The sequence below is a fragment of the Tasmannia lanceolata genome, unplaced genomic scaffold (genome assembly GCF_043159265.1).
Source record: "Tasmannia lanceolata isolate RefF3 unplaced genomic scaffold, GAP_Taslan_0.1 ptg000015l, whole genome shotgun sequence".
Lineage (NCBI taxonomy): Eukaryota > Viridiplantae > Streptophyta > Magnoliopsida > Canellales > Winteraceae > Tasmannia > Tasmannia lanceolata.
Window position 1 is genome coordinate 50,997,244 of NW_027518692.1, and position 17,716 is coordinate 51,014,959.

The 17,716-nt window shown below is 39.1% G+C and overlaps 1 protein-coding gene across 3 annotated transcripts in view; it reads right to left on the reverse strand.

The window, feature by feature from the left end:
* Positions 1 to 17,397, reverse strand: part of LOC143892258 (uncharacterized) — a 28,934-nt gene extending 11,537 nt beyond the window's left edge. Inside the window, exons 1-12 of one of the 3 annotated variants that reach the window (XM_077396745.1) lie at positions 17,245 to 17,393; positions 16,928 to 17,080; positions 16,427 to 16,781; positions 9,259 to 9,433; positions 8,996 to 9,079; positions 8,658 to 8,899; positions 8,166 to 8,391; positions 7,366 to 7,445; positions 7,207 to 7,291; positions 5,878 to 6,009; positions 5,665 to 5,778; positions 5,511 to 5,558 (exon numbers count right to left, since the gene is read on the reverse strand). In XM_077396745.1, coding sequence (XP_077252860.1) covers positions 5,511 to 5,558; positions 5,665 to 5,778; positions 5,878 to 6,009; positions 7,207 to 7,291; positions 7,366 to 7,445; positions 8,166 to 8,391; positions 8,658 to 8,899; positions 8,996 to 9,079; positions 9,259 to 9,433; positions 16,427 to 16,647 — 1,407 coding nt within the window. In that variant the 5' untranslated portion in view covers positions 16,648 to 16,781; positions 16,928 to 17,080; positions 17,245 to 17,393. Of the gene's footprint in view, positions 1 to 5,510; positions 5,559 to 5,664; positions 5,779 to 5,867; positions 6,010 to 7,206; positions 7,292 to 7,365; positions 7,446 to 8,165; positions 8,392 to 8,657; positions 8,900 to 8,995; positions 9,080 to 9,258; positions 9,434 to 16,426; positions 16,782 to 16,927; positions 17,081 to 17,198 lie in introns of those variants that run through there. The other 2 variants (XM_077396744.1, XR_013255464.1) reach the window with 2 other exon arrangements.
* Positions 17,398 to 17,716: the final 319 nt, after the last annotated feature.

Sequence of the window (17,716 nt, forward strand, 5' to 3'; positions counted from 1 at the left end):
CAACGACCCCAAACCATTAATGTTCCAAGACATAATTTTCATCTAATCACCTTTATTAGAGAACCTCCCTCCCTTTTTACGATGCTTCTTCCGGTCTGGTCAGAAAGACCCACCAACTTGGTTTTACCAGACGAAATTCCTTCATAGTTGACAGCAGATTTCAGCCTTTTTAACTCCCTCTCCTTTCTGTTAAGATTTCCTGAAGATTGGATCCCCGACACTTTGCCGCATTTCTGATCACGGAACTCCGCCTCTCTAATCATTTGCCTAAAGTCTCCTTCAAAGCCTGGATATATAAAACCAAGCTTCTTACTTAGCATAACCGTGTGGGTAACCAGAATCTCTACAGTATCCGCCTCCAAATTGCAAACCATGTCCTCAGGTGATCCGAATACGCCATCTGAACCAACCGGATAAGGAATAATGGGCATTGCCGAACTATCACTCCTTTGGATCCTATGAGGGGGATCATATACAATCAAACTCCTGATCGAGTTAGGAATCTCCGACACCTCCTTGCATATTCCTGAGTTATCCTAGGCCTCCCCGTCCACCAATTGTAATCTCGAGAGAGAAGGATCGTCAACCTCTTCAAACACCAAACGCCTAGACAACTTAGAAAAAGCATGGCTCTTCCCAGAGAAATTAGAGGCATATGTTCCTTGGTCAAAAGAAACCCGAGATGGACTAGAATCTCCACCAGAAAAGGAAGTGAGGAGCTGGGCCCGCATATGGAAAACGGGTATAATCGAAAGAGGCGTGATGCAATGGGGGTCAATACAAGGACTAGAACGAACCAAATGGCCCATAGATGCCGGCCCAATAGAACTGGGGTGAGGAACTAGGCCCATATGGCTCAAATCACGAGTTCCAGGCGCTACACTCGAGGTAAAGATACACGTATATCTAGGAGAAAGAGCCTCGATAATATCCTCAAAGCTATTAATTTCCCAGGATAATCTTGGCCTTTGGATAAAACACGTGTCATTAGATCCACAAATACTCCTCCATCTGTAGACAGGTGGAGACACATTTTGAAATTCAAATGAAGCGCTTACTTGCGTCCCATCAGGATCACGACACACGTCACTGCTAACTTGCTCCACCTCTGGCGCACGATTAGCCACGCTGCTAACATACTCCACCTCATCTTCTTCCACACAGAATTCTGAACCAGAATTACTCACCTGACTATCCCCGTAAACCGAGCCAGAGGATTCCTCATAATTATCTGAACTAATACCATTACTCTCCCCTAATTCTGAAAGAGATAAATAAGCCTCTCTTTCAGCCCTAATCCACATAACCGCACCATTCATTGAAGCTGGAATCACCATAGATTCTCCAGTATCACCCACAGCTGCAATCTGAATCCGGACGCAAGTATAACCTTTTCCAGATTCACAAGAGGAATCTAGAAGAAGAACTTTGCCAATTATTGCTCCTAACGCCTTAAAATTTTCAGAATCCCAGGCTTCCGGCGGGACTTCCGTAAATTTCCACCAATCCGGCGACCCCACCCTCGGGAAATTTAAGGTCCAAGGTAAAAGATCCACAAAAGGTGAATTCACAGCATATTGCCACACTTTTTGAATATTCTCAATATTAACACCTGTCGGTGGAAACACCATCACCTCATAAGAATCAATTTTATGAACGAATACTTGTTAGCCAATCCACCTTTTCTCATAAGCCATTCTTCTAATGCAGGGACATTCCCGAACCATCCCACTCTGATTTTACCCCATAGGCTCAAATCGGCATTACAAATAGACTTCAGAGAAACATAGTCCATTTGCAAGGAAATACCAGATGATTTCCTTAATGCCTCAGGGCCACCCCTAGTCGGCTCGATGCCCTTACACCTGACATTTCTCAGAGGACCTCCGTTCATCAACCGGTTTAACCGATTTTCCATCGGAAAGTTAAAATCTAACCCAGACCAGATTTTTTTACATTTCCCACACTCTACCCTTCGCTGAAAGTTCTGAAACTTACATTTAATACAACACCAATCTCCCCACCCGCCAGTTAATCGACGAGCCTTGGCCTTCTCCATACGAGCAGAGCGTTTATTTAACACATGATTCCATTCGAGTAGAACATCTCCTCGCCCAAATCTAGAATCCACACCAACTTCATACCATCGAGAACCCCCTCTGTCACGAATAGGGATCCTATTGGCCCCAGTGGCTACAACCGAAGGAGCCATCCAAAAGCCAATACAAAGAAATCAAAACCCACCATCCTTTTCTTCTTTCTTTTTTCCATGGAATAATAGTTATTTGGTAGCCTTGAATAGAAGGTTGTGGTAGATGCCGCTTCATTGGGCACAAATATTAGCTATTATTGCATGACAGATGTTTGTTGGATGTTCTAAGAGGCTTAAGGAATTTTTTGGACCGGGTTATTTTGCTACATTACAAATTTTATAAAGGTACTTTATATTTTTCTCTAAAAATAGAAAAGATAGGCTGTTTCTATGAGTTTTTCACCTTTATTCTTGAATCACGCTTCCCCATCGCTTCCCTCGCGTTTCCTCGTCGCTTCCCCACCATTTCCTTTTGCGCTTCCCTGTAGCTTCCCCGTCGCTTCCCCGACCCTTCACGCTTCACACTTCCCACCATTGAGGAGAACCTTTGCTTCCAGCTTCGCTTCCCGCCCTGACAACCTTGTCGTTGATAACCAATTCTAGCTCTATCAGTGCATGGATGGGGACAATCCTTCACGAAGAACAAGATAGGGTTAAATATAACGATGGACCCCTAATTAGTGCTTCGTAGGGATATAAATATATTATATTTTAGTATGGATATATCCATGTTTTTATATACGCCACTATTTACAACATGCGTTAGTTTTATTTTTGCTGGATATTTTGTGTGAGAACCTTTTAGAGTTAGGGTTTTTAAGTTAAAGGGGCCCACATGTCTTACGTTTGATTTATAGGGTGAGTCTAAAAGTTTGAGTGAAATCTCTCTCTCTATGTGTGTGTGTGTGTGTGTGTGTGTGTGTGAGAGAGAGAGAGAGAGAGAGGGGGGGCGCTGTATACCCTTAGGCCTACATGTTATGCTAATGAACAAAAAGACATCTTGCTTTCGCAAAATTGAGGAAAACTTCTCTATGATGGATTTTGGTTTGATGCCCTAATACGATCATAGGTGTGAAGCTTGATACCCTTGGTGTGATGCCTCCAGTTCCTTTGGTGCGATGCTTTGGGAAATAAGATGCTTGACATGAACTTTATCATCAAGTACCAAGCCGCATTGGATTACATGAACATTCATTACTGAAAGTTCATGTCAAGCATCAACACTTGCCGGATATCTTGGGAGTTGTTCAAGGAATCCTCTCAACGGTCTTGACATAACAATTGATCATCTCACTAATTTAGGAAAACAACAAAGCCAAAAGAAGCCATATCTTCATTTATTGGATCACTCTTATTAAATCCACCTTAGCCAACCTTTTGATCAATTATGTCCCCTTTTAAAGATGATGGTGGCAGACTGGCAGTTGCAGAGAGAATTGAGAAGCTCCAAAGAAATTTTCTTTGGGATAGGAAGGACGATAAGACAAGGTCTTTATCAAATTACAGACCGTGTGTCAGTCAAAATCAGATACAGGTTTGGACTTGGAAACATTTACCTAAGGAACAATGCTAACTTGTAATTGGTTGTAGAGGTTGGTAGAGGAGCACGATGTTCTTTGGAGATGAACAGTATTGGGAAAATAAGGGAGGAATGGGGCTCAGGGTTGTGGACATCCGTACAAAGTTGAGTTTTTAGCATTTAGAAGGTTTAGGGAAGCAAAGGGACACAGGGGAAGGAGATTAGGATAAATGATTGGGTAACAGTCCTCTACTCTCTCTGTTGTACTTATCAGAGTCTTTATAGGGTAGTGTCTGAGAAGGAGATTAGAGTTATTGATTGCTATGAGAGATTGGGGGAGGGTCGTTCGTGGTGGGTTTGTCTTTGTAAACTCGAGGATGAGGAATTTGAGGCATTGCTCCTTCTCCTTGGTAGCCTTGAGACTGTTTGTGTTGTTTATGGCATAGAAGGATTGGGGCTCCGGATCCTTCTGGCAAGTTTTTCGTTCTAATTTGTCTTTGCAACCTCAAGGATGAGGAGAATGAGGCATTGCTCCTTCTCCATGGTAGCCTTGAGACTATGTTTGTGTTGTCCATGGCGTAGAAAGATTTGGGCTCCGGATCATTCTAGAGAGTTTTTCATTCTACTTTGTCTTTGTAACCTCAAGGATGAGGAGATTTAGGCATTGCTCCTCCTCCATGGTAGCCCTGAGACTATTTTTGTGTTGTCCATGGCATAGGAGGATTTGGGCTTCGGATCTAAGAGGCAAGTTTTTTGTTCCACCTTGTTTTCGTTGCTTGGCTAGTGGCCATCAACTTTTGTGTTAGTGGTCTAAGTTGTGGTTGACAAGTATTCCACATAAGGTCCAAGGTTTTGGTTAGGTGGTGGTGATATCCTTAAGAGACAATGCTATTTGGTAAGTAGGTGTGCACTTTGCAAGAGGGACGAAGAGCTCACCAACCGCATTATAATTCATTGTGGGGTAGCAAGAGTTGTGTGAAGCCGTATCCTTGCCTTTGTTGGGATCTCATGGGTTTTTCCATCCCCTTTCGTGCCCCTCTGGGAGGAACAGAATTGTGAACATTTTGGTGGGAAGGGGTTGGTGTATGATCCCCTTCGCAGTGTTATGGACTCTTTGGTCGGAATGCACCTGGTGGATTTTTTAGGGTAAGACCCTTGGCATGGATTGTTAGAGAGATTAAGAGTTTAATCTTACTTTGTGACAGCGCTAAGCAGAAATTTCATAGTTATCCCACCCAAGACATCTATCACAAGTGGGATATTAATATTAGGGACAGAGTTCAAATAGAAATGTATTCAGATGTGGACTCCCCACCCGCCCCCTTGTCCGGGAGGCTCTCCGGCCCAGAAGGCAAAGGGGATTGCTATCATCACTTTTTCTCCCAGTGTGTAGGAATAAAAAAGTGATGAACCCATTTTTTGGTCATAGGTTGGTCAAGAGAATGAGAGTCGGCTTCCTTAAGTCCGTTGTTCCACAGTAGCTCAGTGGTAGAGCAGTCAGCTGTTAACTGATTGGTCGTAGGTTCAAATCCTACTTGGGGCGTGTTCCGATGAGAACGTCGAAAAAACCTAATACAGCTCCACGTACGATAGCCAAAGTACGGTTGGTCAATCAACTACACCCAAGACATCTATCACAAGGGGGATAATAATATTAGGGACAGCTGTCACATTCTTGTTGAGGGCGACTCTTCTAACATCATTTAACAGGCAGAACAACTCTTTGGGGCTATGGAGATTTTTCAACATCATCAATAACATCAGTGAGACATGCAACTGTAACCAAGCAATGCAAGCTAATAAGATACCAAGAACCATTTAGGATATTATGAACATTAGATGGAAAATCTTTAGAAGGGAAGAAGTGGGTAACTCCAACTATATCTGGTAAGTGCATACCTTTCTCCAAGGTCCTGATTTTGAAGAAGATTGACTTTGGCTTCCAGACTGCAACATGGACCCATGAAAGCAGGATAAGAACATGAGGTCAAGAATTTAAAATGACAAGCAGAAGGATCTACAAGACTAGTAAATAGGGGACAGACATTTCTACCTCTTCAAACTTCTCAAAATTTTGAGTATCCAACTCATCATTGACCGCAGGAATAAAAGCAGCTTCCATCTTATATAATTTGTCCCACTGGACGCCCTCAAACCATAGATGAGCCTGAAATTGGCAGAAGGATCAGCCAAATGATTCTCTCATGATGTCGTTGTGTTTTCAAAGCCAATCAAAGAACTTAGAATAGAACACACCACACAACACCTTTATTTCTTCTGCTCCTTTTGTTCCCAGCCTCTGCCCAACATTACATAGGAGTTTACTAATGAGATCTTTGGCTTCTGGAGATAGATTTGCTTCGTCAGGAAACTTTAAATGAGTCTTCCAGTTTACTATCTGTATAGAGAAAAATAAAAAGAGGCATGAAAAATCCACAAGGAAAATATCATTATTTTTAGTATAGGTGGAATGATATGACGTGATCACATGGAAGACATATTCTAGCTTGCAAACCTAAAAAGCTTCATTTGCAATAACTATGGGGAATTTACATTATGCTTAAAGTGTCTGAACTTTGAAGTTTGAACAAGAACAATATGGACCAGGCCTTCAGTATAAGAGTATTATGAGGTCTCACTAGCACCAAATCGCCAACAAATACATTTTGGAATACAGAAAAGTGTTTCTGCTCGGTCGAGCAGATACACTATCTGCTTAGTCGGCCTTAGAAACAGTGGGGGCCAACATTGTTTGGGTGATGCAAATCATTCATTTGATGTGCCATGACATAGATAGGGTGTGCCCAAAAACTCAGCTCCATAGGATCATCCCAACCCTTGATTTGTGGAGGTTAAAAAGGACGGGTATAAACCTCCACAAATCTGTCCATTTTTAACCTCCACAAATCGAAGGGTTAGAATGATCCTATGGAGCTGATTTTTTGGGCACACCCTATCTATGTCAGGTCCTATCAAATGAATGCTTTGGATCATCCAAACAATGTGGGTCCACTGTGTTTCTGGCCGACTAAGCAGATAAGTTATCTGCTCGACCGAGCAGAAACACTATTCCCTTTGGAATATTCCAAAAAATTGTACCTACAACTCAGCTGGCGATGACCGAATTTCATTCAATTAGGTTGCTGACCAACAAAGCAAGCACATCTCAGTTCTACATTAAGAAAAGGAAATCCCCTATTATATTTAACAGTTCTGAAATCCTCCACAGTACATGTGGTATGAATCCCAAAATAAAAAATTATAATGGGAAAAAATGGGAGCTAGAGACTTGACAAAATGAAGGAGTTTGCATATTTTAAACCAACAATCATGCTCCAAGCCTAAGCACAGATGAAGAAGGTCGTAGAGTGAGCCTACTAGGCTAGCAGTATATTATAAGTTTATAACATAAGCATAAAGAGCAATGTCTACCAACTGCTAGCAATGACAAGAAAAGGATTACGAGATGTTCTGTGAACCATAAACAAAAAGGATCCATGCAGATCTAGTGAATTTTCAAATTAGACAGAAGGGCTGTACGTGGAACTTATTTGATAAAAATACTTGAATACAGCATCATGAACTTCACACTTACCTTCCTGCATGTTGACATTGGTTCATCGGAATAAAATGGTGGATAACCCACAAGCATTTCATACATAATAGCTCCAAGTGACCACCTATGGTAAGAAAAGAACCATAACTAAAAATGTACTGGTCTGGAAAAAAAAGAGAACAGATATAAATTACCCACCAATCACATTCCATTCCATAGCCCTTTTTCAGCAAAACTTCCGGAGCAATATAGTCAGGTGTACCAACTGTGGAGTAAGCCTGGAAAGTTCAAGAATCCACAGCTTTAGGCAAACAGAAAACATACAGAAGCTGTGACAATAAAATCATACAAAAGCTTAGGAAATAGAAATCCACATCTAACACTAGTGCACAACAACTCAGTTACTATATTATAAAAATCTAATCATATAAAAATATCCAAGATAATACACAAACATCTAAAATATGCCCATAACAACAGAAACGACAAATAAGGTTTTTCCATGATGGGAAAGCCAAACTGTGTATGTCATCACTAAAAGAAAAGGTCAACATGAACACAGACAATATAAGTTTCCGTGTTACAGAGCCTCAAATATCTATGTCACAAATATCGTTCTCGGGAATTTCTCGGAAAGGGAAAATCTCGGGATATATTAATTTTATTTTTATTTTTTGGGTTTATGTCAGGGAAAAACGATAAAATAAAATACATATAATAAAATAATTTAAAAATATATAAATTAAAAAAATACCGTAAAAATATTGTGATATTATCGCAGTAAATGAAAATATCGCTATATTTTTTAAATTCTCGGGATTATTTCGAGATTTTGTCGTTTCATCAAAATATCGCAATAAAATCCCTATATTTGGAAAATATCGGAGATACTTGTGACAGTCAAATATGAGTGCACTCTAACGAAACTAACACATTGTGTTTTCAAGAATCGTCTTGGACAGTTGCAAAGAATTAACTCGTGACAGTGGGGTATTTACCAGCATCCGCCTATTCCTTTGCCAGTGTTGCAGTTGCTCCTGTTGTGTGCGCTTCGGTGCAGAGCGCCCATCACTTTGTAGAACCCCATTATAGTTGTTTCCCGTTGCAATATCCTTTTCATGTAAATTAGGGAAATTATTGCAATCTAATGGTTTACTTAGTCCAAAATCTGAAAGCTTCATGTGACCATATCTATCCAGTAACAAATTGTCAGGCTTGATATCTCTGCCAAAAAGTTTTACGCAAGGGTTAATCCTATTGATCCAATCTAATCAGGCAAAGCATGTCAATACTTCCATCCATGGTTTTAAATTTTGGCCAAAATTCCGAAATTTCGGATTTCGACCAGGGCCGACACTAAAAGTACAAATTTCGGTGTCGGCCCAGATTTCGGCCGAAATTTCGGTTTTGGCCACAGCCGAAACCGATACCAAAACCAAAATTTCAAACCTTGCTTTCATCAACACAGTTGAGAATATCCATCTACAAACCTGTGGATATAGTTATGCTTGTGAATGGATTCAATGGCCAGAACTGTTTGCCCAACATAAAATCTGGCCTCGTCTTCTGTCAAGGTATCTTTCCTCATCAGCAAAGTCATCATATCCCCACCAGGTAGATATTCCATAATAAGATAAAGAAACTCTTCATCTTGGAAAGAACAATAAAGTTTGACAATGCAATCACTATCAACCTCCGCAAGAATATTCCTCTCAGCTTTAACATGCTCAACCTGAACCAATATTTAAAAGAAAATTGATATATACACACATATATATATGCAAGATAAATAATAATATATACTAACATGGCTGTTACAAGGATATACCTGGCCTCTACGAACCATCTCTGATTTCTTCAGCTTCTTCATGGCATACACATGACCAGTTGTCTTCTCCCTACAAACTCTCACCTGCACAACGGAAAGAAAATTAAATGGGAAACCAAAATGTGATACACAAGAAAGAATAGTATGTGCACACGGAAAATATCAATGACTAACACTACAAAGCTTCTGAAAAAGGCATGGCGAAAGTTGAAACGACCATCATGATTTGAAGAAATAAATTAAAAGATTTATATATAACAAACCTCCCCAAATGCACCCTTCCCTATCATTGTCAATAATTCAAAATCATCAGCACCCATTTTATGCCTCTGAAGACGCATGTATTCTGTTTCTCTCTTCTCTAAGAATTTTAGAAGATTGCTTTGATCTTCCTCCGACACTTCAGCGTCAGCCAGCTTCGTCTCCAAGATCGAGCGTCTGCATGAAAACAAAGGCATGTGTAAAAAGGTTTAGCATCCAAAACTACTATTTCTTCATAATATTCTCCAAGTCTCCCCGTAATATATATCGCCTTGATAAGTACATTTTACGTATATGTGGAGGAAGCAACTTATGCACCACCATTAGCCAAATCAGTGTAAAGAGAAAGTTGGGTTTCTATAGAAAAAACATTCAACCAGTTAAAGAAGGGAAATTATATCTGGACTCCCTTGCATTACTAATAGCACTTCTATCTTTATTTTAAACTTTTCTAGTTAGCTGTTGAAGGATGTCAATTCCCAAACAGCTATCAACATCCAATCAAAGAAGTGTTCAATAGAGTGAGGAGTGCTGTAATCAAGACAAGGAAGTCCAGATATAACATCCCTTGAAGGAATAGCATTTACCAAAGTAAGTTGGCACATTTTTATCCACTTCTCACCAGTCTGATCATAAGAGACAATGAAGATTGGTCGTAACTTGCATGAACAGTTCGAAAGATTCTAAACATATTAAACACAAAATAATGCATTCTAAAATCAAAATGGAAGTCAAGACATGCTCTGGATACTTTATTCAGATAATCATATGATATTAGTGCCATTCAAAAATATATATACTATGCACGTAACTTTCCATTTTGTCATTCGTCTTCTCCGGGAAAGCCATTTGGGAAAAGTTTTTCCACCTGTAATGATGGCTCTCTCTTTTAGCATTTAATGCTCACTTGAGAATTACAAAGGCACCCATTAAAGCCACATAATTTCCATCCTATCCCCCTCCTTTATACGTTTCTAATTAAAAAACAAGTGGACAAAGTCCACATAGTGACGTTTTGCCTTGGAAAAATTACGGAAAAAGGGTACCTATATATGACAATTACGGAAAAAACTAAAAAGAAGAGGTATACTAATATGACAATTACAAAAAACAATACTTTTCCTGAATATTTTTTTGAGGATATTACGGATGCGGGCACTTTTACAAATATTTACGAATTCGGGGGACCTTAAGAGGAGCAACATATTATGCATAGCACGGGTGGCCCGCGGGTCTTTATTGGATAGGGCCCACCCATGCACGGCATGGGCCTACCATTTTACATGGCCTTCTTTAGTGGATAGGGCCCACCTTTTGCACATCATTTTTTATTGTTTGGGTATCACCACTTTAAACCCATGCATAGCACGGGCCCACCATGTTACAGCTCATGTACCCATGTGATGGGGGCCCATTAGTTTACAACCATGCAGAGCATGGGTCCCGCATACTAGTATATATATATATATATATATATGATATTAGTTGGCACGTGTAGTGCATTGATGACATATACATTATCTTTTTTTCTTTTAATGGTACCTACTTACATTACGTTACCTCAAAACAACATATTTAAACAAGATTGTACAACTCTCATCACAACAAACAGATAGATTATTATCAGAAATTAACATCATAAATTTACGTGAACAATGGGGGCTGTTTGCAATGAAAAATTTCCTTGGAAAGAATTCCTAGCATTTATTTCACTCATTGTCCATGGAAAATATTTTCTAAAACTGAAAATTTACCCAGTTTCTGGGGAAATTGCAACCCTACTAAACCCTGGAATTACTTTTTCATGGATTTTTTTTTATAATTTGTTTCCCTAGATCCGAAGAGCCCCTAATGTTTTCTCTGTATGAGTTGAAAAAGAAATTCTATTAACAAGCATTGTTTAAAGTATAAAAGATTAAATAACACCAACTCTAATAGCTTAAGCTTTTGGAGTAATTGGTTGTTTCACATGGTATCATAGCAAAGGTCGTGGGTTCAAACCTCCTCGATATTAAAAATCCACATGGAATGGCTAACCCAAAAGAGAGGCCACATGCGCCACGTGTAGGCAAAGAGGGGCCACACACTCGTGTAGTCCACCCTAAAAAGAGCTCCACTTTTAGCAGGAAGTGACTTATTTGGAAGCGATAAGCAGATTGATTGATTGCTCGAAAGAGCCGTACCTAGCTAAGGGGGGAAGCTATCTATATTCGCCGGACAGAGAATACAGGGCTATTGCAGTGGCAGCTATGGGGGTGGGATGGGAGGAGTAATTGGTTGTTTCACACATTGTTTCAGTGCAGCTATAGTGTAGAACATGTTCTGGAGTTAAAACATGAAAGAAAAAAAAATATTCCCAAGAGTTTATTAAGGTGACTACTCACTTAGAGAGTTGTGGAAGATAAAAATCACAGAAAAACATGAAAACTTGTTTGCAATAAGTTTATACATGGGGTATATATGGTTATAACAAAGGCAGCAGCATATCTGTAACAAGTAAGATAGTAACATGATCCCTTTCATGAAGATAAACAAGAACAGCAGTGTTACATATCATTAATTTTTTAAAATATATTATAACCTGTTGTACGAGACTATTGTTAAATATCCTGCAACAAGAACCAAATTTGCATTACAAACTTTAGATTGATGCAGGACTTAACTTTTTTGTTGTCCTAAGAGTGGTTTCATCTCCTGAGCATCAATATTCAATTAGATCTCAATAATTTCCTGAGTGTGCTAGATAGTAGGAGCATCATCCTAAAATTTGATGTGTGCCATCATTTGAGCCCGACCCAGGAGGTCTTGATGGTATTTTCTAAACTCATCAAGACATTTTACTAGGTCATGCTAGTAAAAATGGTCTGCGGAAGATGGACCAACAATTGTTGACAAGCTTTCAAAGAAGTTTTATCAAGTTTTATCTACTCGGCCAAATCCATCTTCAAGGTCCTCAACAATACCACACATTCTTCTACGACTTTTTGGAGCAATCTTTGGGTTCTGCCCCGAATCATTGCCTTCGCTTAGACTGCATGCTTGGAGAAGATTAATACTCGAGATTGGTTAAAGAAGAGGAAGTTCAAACTCGCAAATAGATGCCCGACGTGATATGTTGAAGAAGAAAATTCCAACCACCTTCTTATTAACTTAAGGTCAACAAATGGCGATGGCAAAAAATTGCTAGATGGTTTTGAGAAGGTTTGGAGTGAGCTTGATCTTCCCTAAAAGATTTGGAATCTCAAAAGGTTTGGGTCCCTTTGGCAAGACACTATGGAATTCTGCTGCATTTTCCATAATATGGCCTATCTGGAATAAGAGAAATAATAGAACTTTTAATTGAAAAAAAAAAAGTACTATCTTCAGGATTTTGCTGAAAATAAAGCTATTGATAGTCAGATCTCTAACATAAAAGAGAGCTCCGGTATATCATTTCCGATATAATTAGAGGCTGGAAGGATCATTTTTGGATGTTCAGGTCAAGGCAATCCAACAAACTAGATGGAAACCACTTGCAGATGATTGCGTGAAACTGAACTTCAACGGCTGTTCTATTGGTAACATAGGATCAGCAGCTGTTGAAGGTCCTATTCAGAACTCCAATGAAGATATTTTGACATCGTATTCAGGGCCTATAGTAGAACTGATTCTAATGAGACTAAAGTGACAGTCCTCCTCACGGGGTTGAGGGTTTTTCAGGAGGAAAGCAAGAAGAAGTTGGAAGAGGATGGGGATTCAGCTAATGTTATAGCTTGGGTGAAAGGAGAAAATCAAGAGACGTGGAGACTGGGTGCTTTTACTAATTAGCTTGAGAACAGATGGATAGGCCGATCTCCATTAAGCATATCCTGAGAGCCTTGCGTAAAGCAAGGCTTGCGTAAAGCAATGTAGCTGACAGACTAGCTGACAGACTTGCGTAAAGCAATGTAAAAAGATTAGATATCTTCATAGTTCTTATTGTTTGCTCTTTAATGAAATCACGATGTGTTTTAAAAAAGTTTTAACATCCATGCATTATGGTAATGGCCACAAAGGCCTCGCCGTAATGCACGGGGAGAGCAGCGGTAACATTGCAGGAATGGGGAGCGTAACAGGTTGACAATCAGGGCAGAGATTAAGGGCAAACCCTCATATAATTGATCACATGAATCAGTGGGAGAAGCATCCTATGTTCTCGGGATTAAAAACACCGAAGACAAGAAGAATAAACGTTGTGTTTAAGCCAAGAATTGTACTTGAATTCGGTACTCAAATATTTTGGAATGCAGAATTGTAATCTGGCTCATACGCCCCTAGTGATAGACAAGAAATTGTCTACGAGTTAGTGTCCGGATGAAGGGCAAGAAAAACTTAATGTTCCTTATGCTCAAACAATTGGCAACTTGGTGTATGTGATGTTGTGTACTTGGCTGGATTTGGCTTATCCAATTGGCCTAGTAAGCAGATATCAAAGTAATCCCAGTCCTGCTCACTAGGAAGCAATTAAAAGAATAATGAAGCATACTAAAGGAACTTGGCACCTCAAATTTACTTTTTAAGTGAAAAAGGTTAAGGTTCATGGTTACTCTGATCCGAATTTCGTTGGTGATAGAGATGACAATAGGTCCACTTATGGACATGTGTACATATTTGGAGGTGTGGCTATTTCTTGGTCTAGCAAGAAATAGGATTCTGTGACGAGATACACAGAGGAAGTTGAGTATATAGCATGTAGCATGGCAACTAGTTATGTTGTCCGGATTAGGCGATTTTTGGTTGATTTGGACCTTGGTCCGGTTGATGGACCAATAGAATTGTATTATGATAATCATGCAACAATAAACCTGATATACAGTAGAGCGAATAGCTCTAAGGGAAAACATATACATGTGGATTATCACGATATTAGAGATATAGTGGAAAAATAGTAAATGAAGGTAAGTTATATACGTACCTATGATTATCGATCCATTGACAAAAGGAGTTTTTGCTGAAACATTCATCAAGCATGTAGGCTTGATGGGACTTAGAAGTGTAAAAGTCAAGGAAAAAGTGTTTGGGAGAAATATCCTAGACGGAATAATTGTCGATACTTTTACAAAAGGAGTTCGTGCAAAAATCATCAAGCATGTGGACTTGGTGGGACTTAGAAATATCTAAATCAAGGTAGAATTTTGGGAGAAATATCCCAAACAAAAAGTTTTGTGTGACATTGAATTATAATGCAGGGAATTAAATGAAACACAAAAGGAATTCGCTTGGCCAATGTGGCCAAGTGGGAGATGTCATGGCAATGGCCACAAAGGCCTCGACGTAACGCACGGGGAGGGCAACTTTAACGTTGCAAGATTGGGAAGCATAACGAGTTGAATATCAAGACGGGAATTAAGGGTGAACCCTTATACAACTATCGAATGGATCAGTGAAATATAAGTTTTGTATTCAGAAAGAAATCTCCCCAAAAGTGTTGACCGTGGAGCCCCCCATTCATCACAACCATCGTCTTCTTCTCTTATGGGACATCAATAATGGGCGTGAATTCAAGGTTTACAAGCGTAAACGTGGACGAGATTGATGGCGGGGACTCTAGCATGGGTCACAGACATTGTCGTCTTTTTTTTATTATTTACTTTCAATTTTCATCATTTTATTTGTAGCTTACTTTTTAGGCATCAAATCTCATCCGTTTGGCATGTTTTTGGTATTATTAGAAAGGTTTTTCAATTACCTATATAATGGGCCCAAGATCACATGATTTGGATGTGATTTGAGCAAAAATTAATAAAACCTCTTCTCACAAAGAGGGAAATTTGATCCCAATTTATTTTATGTGTGTGAATATGAGTGTTTTTAGGAAGTGCTAAAGGTCTATTACGGGATTACTATTTTAGGTAAGTTTTTATCTTTACTTAGTTTACTTTGGATTAGATGAATGGTTGAGATTAGTTTTTAACTTTAAGTTATCTTCTAGGGTTTCTTTTCTTATAAATACATCTTATGAGAGCAATTTGAAAAGACATTTGAATATTAAATAGAATTGAGAATTTTTTGTAAGAGCTATTGTGGCTTGGACTTCTTCTTCTCTTTTCCTCTTGATGGCTTGGAGCCATTCTTCTCCCATCTCCTCTCATCTATTTCTTCAATCAAATCAACATAAACAAGGTTAGTAAATCAGATTTTCTATTTTCATTGTTCTTGAACCCTAAAACCAGAAAACCCAAAATCCATAGATCTCCCTTGTTCTCCAAGATTTTGTTATGAGATTTTGAGGGATTGTTTTTATGATGAAGCCTCAGCCTGAGCACCTAAGAACTCTAACTTTAAACCCCTTTTATGCCTTATTGCAATTTCACCCTTTTTCAAGCCCTAAAACTAGTTTTAGTGAACCCTAGCCTAAACCTACCATCAAATCAGAGCCTAAACCCTAGATTAACCTTTCTTTTACCTTCTAAACCTTAACCTAAGATTTGGACAGCAATATTAAACCAAAATTCCAGATCTGCCAAATTACCAAAATACCTTACAGCCCAAAACTGGACCGTTTTGAGCCTTTTACTACTACTGGATATTTTTTTTGTTTTTCTTCATTGGATATTATAATTTTCATGCTTGTGTTACTTCTATTTCATTGGTACTTACATTACCTTTTAGCTATTTTAATTGGTTGCATGCATGAAACATAGTTTAGGCCTAATTTTGTCATTAACAATTCACCTGAAAGAGCTTTATGTATTGGTTGATTTGTATAAGGTTTATTTCAGGCTAATTATGTTCCTTCTAATTATTGAATGCATTCTCAGCCTCGATACTGCTGCTGCCTGTGAATTAAACCTTCATTAAATCAGCCCTAGGTTAGTCCCTTTAGAAGTTTTCAGTCTTCTGAGTTAACCCTGAGCCTTTCCTAAAACCATTATCCCATTAGGAGTGTAGGATTTTCCATAGATTAGGTATTGTCCTGCATCATTCTCAGTTCTGAAATTAGTTATGAAATCTTTTCTGCTCAAACTCTACCTAAAATATTAACATCTACCATATGGACAAAGTAGGAACATAACAACCCAGTGAAGCAAGAAAAAGAATACCACAGAGAACAAGTTTTACTTATCAAACAAGACCAAGTAGTATATAGATTACAAGAATTCTAAAATTTCTTCATAATAAGTAGAAAATTAATAACTCCAAAAGTCATACCGCTCCTTTCGCTCCTGCAAATTTTTCATCTGCTCCTTGTAATGGTTCTCTATATACTGCTTTGCCGCTGCAACCTTCTGTTTCGTGATGTTTGAAGCTGCCTCCTCTGTTGTGGGAGGTTCCGCCCCTGTCCCTTCATTCCCATAAGCTTTTGCCTCCTTTTTCCTACTCATTTTATCTCGAGATTGAAATTTATGAAACCAACTCCTTGCTGAATCCATTCAGAATTGAAAAAACCGTCCTAAGCATCGACACTTACAAAGCCCACAATCTCATAAAATCCTTTTCTTTTTCTCCCCAAATTCAAAAAACAAAAACAATCTTCTCAAGGCCAAGAAGAAGAAGAACTCCAAACCTGAATTTTGGTTGTTGCAATTCAATTAAAATGAATGAATAAACAATATACTGAGAAATTTAATTCCTTTCTTAAATCATATCCAAGTTGAAATCTTAAAAATTCAAAATCCAGAGAATATCAATCTACTGCACAAGATCACTAACCAATGCCGGATCGATAAAATGGAAACAGAATCCGAACAGCTCCAAACCCTAGCTCGAGAAATTCAACAACGATGATTCCCAATCTTTCGAATTTCACACAGTTTAATAACGAATTGAACTAACAATACAATCTCCACCGAGATACCAAGCGATCTGCATCCAACAGAGAAATCCTCTATTCATAAACAGGTAAAATATGCGAAATATCATTCAGAGACCCTAAAAACCCTAATTTAGGAAATTCTAGGGCGTATCGGGATCAAATCGGAACCTGAAAAGTTCGTTATCCAGAGAATTTGGCAGGGGATTCGGATTACCGCGTGAGTTTTCGCTGGAGAGATCAATCCGAAACCCTAATTGACATGGAAATCGAACAGTCTGCCATTTTCGCTGCAATAGAAACGAGGATGTGCACGAAGAAGACGACCTTCTTAATCTCGAAGAAATCCGTACGAAGTGGATCTTCGATTCTTCGTATTAATACAGAGTTCAAAAGTCAATTTTTCAAGGGGAAATGATAAATCCGCACGCCCTGTAGGCTAATTCGCACCCTTGTAAGATAGGCCGGCGGTAAAAAACATATATCCTGCCGCCCACCACGATGACACGTGGCATCCTTAGAGTTATTGGCCGGTCACAGTTTTTGTAGGAAAGGGAAAAATCCTACCAATCCAATTTACTAGACCTCCCTGAACGTAAATCTCTCCCCACCGATCAGGGAGACGAGACGATCCTAACCATCCAATCAAGGGCCTCCCTAAATATTTTGCCCTGTCAATAGTTGGGCCC